This window comes from Bison bison, unplaced genomic scaffold, assembly GCF_000754665.1.
Source record: "Bison bison bison isolate TAMUID 2011002044 unplaced genomic scaffold, Bison_UMD1.0 scf7180017864110, whole genome shotgun sequence".
Classification (NCBI taxonomy): domain Eukaryota; kingdom Metazoa; phylum Chordata; class Mammalia; order Artiodactyla; family Bovidae; genus Bison; species Bison bison.
Genome location: NW_011494682.1, coordinates 665,102 through 673,283, shown reverse-complemented (window position 1 = coordinate 673,283; position 8,182 = coordinate 665,102). Strand labels below are relative to the sequence as shown.

Here is an 8,182-nt window from a genome sequence, read left to right as displayed (position 1 = left end):
AAATTGGACTGTGAAGAAAGCTGAGGGCCGAAGAACTGATGCTTTTGAACTGTGGTGTTGGAGAAGACTCTTGAGAGTCCCTTGGACTGCAAAGAGATCCAACCAGTCCATCCTAAAGGAGATCAGTCCTGGGTGTTCATTGGAAGGACTGATGCTGAGGCTGAAACTCCAATACTTTGGCCACCTCATGCGAAGAGTTGACTCATTGGAAAAGACCCTGATGCTGGGAGGGATTGGGGGCAGGAGGAGAAGGGGACGACAGAGGATGAGATGGCTGGATGGTATCACCGTCTCAACGGACATGAGTTTGCATGAACTCTGGGAGCTGGTGATGGACAGGGAGGCCTGGCGTGCTGTGATTCATAGGGTCGCAAAGAGTCAGACATGACTGAGCAACTGAACTGAACTGAATGATGCTTACAAGGGGTTTGTAATGATATGGAAAATTATACTAAAATATTAAAGAAAACAAAAACAGGTATACAAAAAAATCCCACAATCTGTGTATTAAAAGAAGACTGAACAAGAGTATTCTAAGTTATAACAAGAGCTTGATATCTGGAATGATTGTCTAAAACCTGGGGAATACAGAAAAAGAAGATAACCACAAGGGGCACATGTAAAGCATTTATAATCAGAACCATAACTGATTAATTACAAAGCACAATTCAACAACTTAGAATAGAATAGAAGTAGTACAGCTTAAAAGTAAAAGCCGATCTCTTATTAGAGGAAGTGTAAGATGAGAGTTCCCCAAATTCTGATAATAGCAATCCTTTTTGAGGAAGCACTGGGATTCCATTCAAGTCCTCACTGTCAATAGATCCAGTCCAAACAGTCAATAGATGCAGTCCAAGCATGAGTCCAATAGATCCGGTCAATAGATCCTCACTGTCAATAGATCCAGCCCAAGCATGAGTCCAACCACTCATGATTTCAGCAGGCAATTTGGAACTGTCCCTGATGGATTTCCAAGGTAATCTGGGTTGGCTACCCATAAGCAAAGAGTGCTTAAAGATAATCATCCTGGAAACAGAGGTGACCCTGGAGATTTCATAACATTTCTGAGCAATATCATGATTATATGGTACAACGACAAAAGAAAACAGTGACGTATGGGGAAGAAACAGTTCAGCTAAAGAGCAGTAAGTTGCCAGTGATAGGTAGCATACTGCATCTAATAACATCTTTACATAAGACACTTAAAACACTTAACTTAGATCATTATGGTGCTCAATGGTGGGACAGGAGCTAAATCAGTAAAGTCAAGTGTATGATCTTTAGTTACAGAGAAGAGCAATGGCTTAGGTGGCTGAAGTTCTAAATTTTACAAGGGATCCCTTTAAACTTCCTTTAGACCACATTTTGAGTGTTGCTGCTGGCAAACTAGATTGACAGATTACAATCATTGCTTATCTTATTTCCACTGATGCCAGAAACATGGCAAGTTATCTCAAATAGATTTCAGGGCAAAATTAGCAGACATTTCAAACTTGCACATAATTTGATTCAATTTGACAAATACTTGTGGAACACAAACACAAAAACATAAAAAACCAGTAAGCCTAAGTCCTTGGCTTTGTGGAATGAAAAAGGAAGTCACAAGGAGCCTTGATAACACAGAATGATTAATTGTACATCCATTGTCTCTATCCTCATTTTCCTAGGGATCAATTAAACCTGGAAAGGAGCACAGAACAAGAATATTTTAAGAAAACCAGAACACAGGCAAATCCTAAAGTGCTAATAACCTGGTTACTAGATCTATGCACTGGACAACAGATATTTGAGAGTCACAAGGTACCAAGCCCTGTTTACGGGCAGGAGATAGACACAGCAGTCGTCAAGACAGTCTTTGCTCTCTCAAGGTCTACATCAGTGGAAACACTTATTCTATACTTCACCTTGAAATGAGTACCTATAAATAATGAAAAATTATTTCTCAGGAAACCAGATATCTGAGAGTATAAGATTAGCAACTTCATTTAGTTAAGAATGAAATGCAATGGAATTTGAAACTGGAAACAGTAATAGGGCAGAAAAAGATTGACATGTCTCAATTCCAAGAGCAGGGGACGGGGTGGGATGGGATAGGGGGAGAGGGAAGGTGGCTGAACACCAAAGCCTCACAGTAGTTTTCCCTCTGATGATACTCAAGTGATCTCAAAGCTGTGGTTTATGAAACAAAAGGACTCAGAGAATTCTTTTTCAGATTCTCCAATTTATAAAGAACTATGATTATTTCCTCAGAGAAGGCAATGGCACCCCACTCTAGTACTTTTGTCTGGAAAATCCCATGGACGGAGGAGCCTGGTAGGCTGCAGTCCATGGGGTCGATACAGTTGGGACATGACTGAACAACTTCACTTTCACTTTTCACTTTTCACTGGAGAAGGAAATGGCAACCCACTCCAGTGTTCTTGCCTGGAGAATCTCAGGGACGGGGAAGCCTGGTGGGCTGCCATCTATGGGGTCGCACAGAGTCAGACACGACTGAAGCGACTTAGCAGCAGCAGCAGCAGCATGATTATTTCCTAAGCCACATGTGTCACAGAGCAAACCTCCTTATCCCATCAGGCCAGCCAGCAAGCTACTCACAATTACCCTAGGCAACCTACCAAGGTCATAGTCTGAGTCAGAAATGAGAGTTCCTTGGTATGTCACAGAACATGCTACCTATCTCATGAAACACATTTACACATGTATACACAGTGCACACACATTTACACATGCACCTATATGTATGTGTGTGCACAAACGTATGTATGTGGATGTATGTATGTGTGCATATATGTGGATGTATGTATGTATGGGTATATATGGATGTATGTATATACTGTGTATGGGCTTCCCTGATGGCTCAATGGTAAAGAATCTGCCTGCAATGCAGGAGAACACGGGTTCGATCCCTGTGTCGGGAAGATCCTCTGGAAGAGGAAATGGCAATCCACTCCAGTATTCTTGCCTGAAAAATTCCACGAGCAGAAGAGCCTGGTGGGCTACAGCCCAAAGGGTCACAAAAAGTCAGACATGACTGAGCGACTGAGCACACATATACTCTGTATGCATGTATGCATGGGTGTAGACAGGTAGATGAGGCTTCCCTGGTGGCTCAGCAGTAAAGAATGCAGGAGATGAAGGCTCTGTTCCTAGGTCAGGAAGATCCTCTGAAGAAAGGCACAGCAACCCACTCTAGTATTCTTGCCTGGAAAATCCCATCGACAGAGCAGCCTGGCGGGCTATAGTCCTTGAGGTCGCAAAGAGTCGGACACGACTTAGTGACTATACCACCAAGTAGACAGCTCCTCTCTGGTGAATGAAAGAGAAGATAACTAGACAGATCAAAACTCATTTGCCTGTTTTCCTGAGAGCCAAACATACTTTCCCTCATACCATACCTCATTTCCATTGCATGGGAAAAAAAGTAAAGAAGCCATATCTCCTACTCCACACTTAATGGATGACATCTGTATACACTCCAACCTGCCCCCACCAAAGACTGCCCTCTCCACATTTCATGGGTGACATCTGTATACACTCAATTTTCCCCCATCACAGACTGCCCTTCTCCACACTTCATGGGTGACATCTGTATATACTCCAACCTGCCCCCATCACAGACTGCTCTCTCCCCAACTAAGTAAAAGCCTTCCTAGTCTAAGGGATTGAAGCACATCAGATATATATTTTTTAAATTGGTTTCCTAAGGCAAATATTAAAAAGTGTACATTATTTTTGTTTATAAAAAGCATCTAAAAACTGGCTAAATTAATCTATCCTATTAGAAGTCACCTTTCATATGGGGACCCTGCTAGGAAAGTGACACAAATCACTAGTAATGATCTTATTGATCCAGGTGCTGGTCACCTAGAAGTGTCCCCTTCATGAAGAATCAGCAAAGTGTACGCTTATATTCACCACCTGTGTGTGTGTGTGTGTGTGTATACATAGTAAGTATTTTTTTAATTTAGCTTCCTAACAATTTGTGGTCTGTTATTAATTTATATTTACTCTTCCTGAGACATTCACAAATTATTCTGAAACATGGAATTTTACCTAACCAATTTGTAGATCAATAAATATAAATTCATTAATTTTTCTAACCTTATTAGTCTTTCCTAATAAGTTGTTCAAAACTACTTTCAATCAATTATTGGAAAAAAATTACTTAATTATATGTAGAAAAGTACGCTTTACCAAACCTCCAGGTTAGCAATCCCTTGATGCACAGGGATAGGAGAATGAAATCTCATTACTGCACATCACATTTTTTAAATATATTTTACAAATAAAATTTTATATCCCTCTTAAGAAAACACAAATGATTATAACCCAAAGCCAAATGATACACTTTTGCTAGCACAGGATTCATGAGTCAAGTCTACTTTCATCTATATGTCTTCCCTTCAACTCAATTTGAAAATGGTAAGTAAAACTGATAATAATCAAAGAGAGAAATCTCATAAAGCAGAGGCACTTGCTGAGAGCAAATAAACTTGCAGAGGAGAAAATAAATCTCCAGCAACACAACCTAAGAGTGCCCTGACCTCTTCTCTTCTGTGCTGTTACTCATCTCCCTCTTATCAAAATAAAGCAGACCTGTACTCCTTTCTTCCCTGAGGACAAGAGCTACCAAAGTAGTTTCTGTTGGCTAAAGGATTGGACCACTGTCTCAACCAGGCCCTCTTACATATGAACATGCTGAGTCTATCTGAAAATTTAATCAAAGCAATATATTTTATTCCTTATAGAATGAGTAATCTTAAAATAGTTTTTTAACTTACATATTGAAATGTTAGGACATTTAAGTAATCAAATGCTTAAGACATAAAAAGTAAGACAGCTTTCTATTCCCTATTTGCTTGAAGACTGGTTAGAAAGGAAAAAATCCTTCTTTAAAAAGATAACTTGTTGATGGCTGAATGCTATCAACTACAAATGACAAATGTCTCTTCATAGACATCGTATTTTCAATGCAGTTCTCAGTCCGTCTCCTCCCATCTGTTCTCCTCTTCCTGCGAAGGTCTAAGCTTGGGGAGGAGTTCCAACAATGCCAGGCACTGAGTAGGAAGGGAGCACTGTGACACAGGATGACAGGCGGCTACACACAGATGCCTCTGGGCCTGGATCTTGGGGCCCCTCCATTTAGTTTACACCTCTGGAGTCCCCCAGCTCTCCACTATGCACTATAGGAGGTTGCTGTATAACCTCTCAAGCTTATTTCCTTCAAATCTAAAATAGGCACAAATGTGTCCCTACCTCCTAGTGCAGTTGTGACAAATAGATGACATAAGGCACATAAAGCAATTAGCACTGTGCCTGGCACACAGCACATAGGCAACAATTTGTAACTAAGTCTGCAGTAATAAAAACTTTTCATCTAAAAGATGACTTTACAGTATCACTTGACAAACACAGTATATACAGACTACTGTGCCAAAAAAAAAATTACCTTTTAAAGTAACTCAAGTTAAATATGTATGAAAAGACTGAAGCCCAGCTTCTTGACAGATGACTTTCAGTCTCTGAATTCAGAACAAATATATTATTATAAACAGCTTCAAAAAAAGACCATGTACTTTGAAGGGACATTTTACAACACACTCTGTGAGCCTCAGTCTCCTCACCCATAAAATGGGAATAAGTCCTTTATCATCAGGCAATACTGAGGTTTTAGATGTTATCTGCAAAAGGCCTAACATATATTACACAATAGTAGAATGATTTTTAAGCAGATGGTATAAAAGTCATCAGAGGGATTATTCAAAGCTGGAAAAAAATTTAAGAGAAAACTTTCCATCATCTGTACTTTATTTTTCTCTTCTTTGTAGCATTCTTACACTTGATTTCTCTTCTAATCAAATGTGTTCCACCTAACCTTACAGAAGTTGATTTCATTTGATTTATCTCTGAATCTTCTTCTAGTCCCTCCATCACCTTTAAAGTACCTACCAGTGGCTTGTCCAAAGACAGATAATAAATTGACACCTGAAAAGCCCAACTGCAGGACAATTTTTACATCACTACAATTCAGCCTGAGGAAAGTGACTCCCTCCTCTGTAAAGAGGAAGAGAAGAATAGAAATGTTCCTGGACCACCAATTACTTCTTTAACCATCAATGGGAGAAATTTCAGAAACAATATTTTGCTTTAGCTTACTTCATTCCCTACCAAGATAAGAGTGACATCTGAGAATAAGGCTTACCTATTTGCACCATTTCTTCATTACCAGCCTGGAAAGGAGGGGGGAAAGTAAGAAAAAGAAACAGTTACTGGGTTTCATCTTATCACCTCATGCGTTTTATTTCTACCATTAATGCTTTTCAGGAGCTGACTAATCAGGCGACGCCGGAGACTGGGATTGGTGCCTAACCGCTGCACCCCGGTTTGTAGAAGGTTCCTGTGACGGGGAGCACGAGCCAATGCAACAGCAATTTGGGACAGGGTGTCGTTTGCTCGTTTTAACTTTTAACATTTACGAAGCCAGCAAAAATAAATCCTGACACTCAATATTCTCTTTGGAAAACTCCATATATTGGGTCAGGAGTAGAAAAGAAAGTCTCCGAATTTATACGTGCAAAACAGAAGTCTAAATCCTGATTGATCAGATTTGAGGTCAGGCAGCAAGTAGAACGAGTCTCTTACTTTTTCACCCTATGGTCAGACCAAGCAGACCAAGAGACGCTACAAAAACTCACGGAGAAATTCTGTACCCAGAGCCCCAGCGGCCCTGCGCTGCTGTGACTGACTACACAGGGCTCGGCTCGTCCCGCCGAGCCTTCTCAAGGACTCTTCTGAGAGCATCGGGCTTCACCTTGAGGCTCCAAAGGGTGGGGGCTGGGCCGAAAAGAAACAGAGCAGCACTCAACTTCGCTTTAAAAAGAGGAGGAGTTGTGCAGAGGGGGAGGGGAAAAGAGCAGCCGGCGCCTCCAGCCTCTCTGCCCAGGAAAACGCAGGGCAGGAAACGTCCCCGGGGGCCCCCCTCCCCAACTGTCAAACCCCAGCCCGGCCGCGGTACTCCCAGGACACGTGTCTACTGGATCGCTCTCTGTCCGGCCCAAGGATTTCCTGAAACCCCCGCCTCCGGCTGCCCGAAAAAAGCTGTGAGTCAGTGAGCAGGAGAGAAAGCCCCGCGAACTCGACTCCGGCTGCTGCAGTCGGAGCCCTGGGATCCTGGACCCAGCGTCCAGAACTTCATTCAAGCGCCCACATTGCCCTCCGGAAAAGGGAAACCCAGATGGCCCGGCGAGGATGCGGATTGACTGCAGTCGGGTCACCGGGAATTGTTCCGAATGCCGCAAAGTGAAGCCCGAGGGGTGACAAGCCTGGGCTCCCATGCGATGTAACCCCCTCCACCCCCAAAAGCCCCGCACGCTGCGCCCAGCCCTCGAAAAACACCGACCGTGAAGGCACCAGATAACAGAGAAAGGGTGGGAGGGGGTTGGAGGAGAGAGAGGAGGGGAAAGAGGGGGAGGAACTGTTTCGGGGAAAAGGTTGGGTTTGAGTTTTTTATTGTTATTATTTTCCACTTACTTGTCCATCAGCTGAAGTCTTAACCTCTACCAGAGCGGCTGCTATCAACCAAAGTGACAGGAGAACCATCACGAGTCGAGTTCACTTTTCAACTGCTGGGCAAAGCAAATGCCCAGAGCAAAACCTCCCCCCCCAAAGTAAGTTTCTTGGAAAAAAGGAAAAAAAAAAAAAAAGACAGAATTAAAAAAAAACAAAAACAAAAACTGATCTTCCGTGCTTGGCTTCAATGAAAATGAAATCTGAGCTCTGAGCCTGGCCCCCTCTGCTCTGCAGTTCTTTCCACTTCACCTTCTCACCCCGTCCTCCCAAACAGAGTGTTCAGGAGAGAAGGTGCTGCGAGCCGGGCACGGGCTGCGCCGGCAGAGGCGGGGGGGAGAGACGAGGGGATTCCAACTATCTCTGTCCGCAGCGGCTTTTTTCTAGGCTTTTCGCGCACCGTGGGTCCCTAAGGTTAGCGCTGAGAATGCTTGGGTCCCCGGGAGCACGGCAGGGGGAAGTATTAGCGAGAGAGACGGACGAGCGAGCGCGAGGGGGAGAAAGAGGCAGGGACGAGGGCGCCTCCGCGGCTCGCTCCGAGGTGGGGGCGGGAGGAGCCGGAGGGGAGGAGGCAGGCGGAGGAGTGGGAGGAGTGGGCCGCTCGCCGGCTCCC

The 8,182-nt window shown here is 43.4% G+C and overlaps 1 protein-coding gene across 1 annotated transcript in view; it reads right to left on the bottom strand.

Moving 5' to 3' along the window:
• ADAMTS3 (ADAM metallopeptidase with thrombospondin type 1 motif, 3) overlaps nucleotides 1-8,083 on the bottom strand; it is a 283,309-nt gene extending 275,226 nt beyond the window's left edge. The window contains exons 1-2 of the mRNA XM_010839082.1: nucleotides 7,534-8,083; nucleotides 6,206-6,233 (exon numbers count right to left, since the gene is read on the bottom strand). Coding sequence (XP_010837384.1) covers nucleotides 6,206-6,233; nucleotides 7,534-7,602 — 97 coding nt within the window. The 5' untranslated portion in view covers nucleotides 7,603-8,083. The remainder of the gene's footprint in view (nucleotides 1-6,205; nucleotides 6,234-7,533) is intronic.
• Between the last annotated feature and the right edge of the window lie 99 nt (nucleotides 8,084-8,182).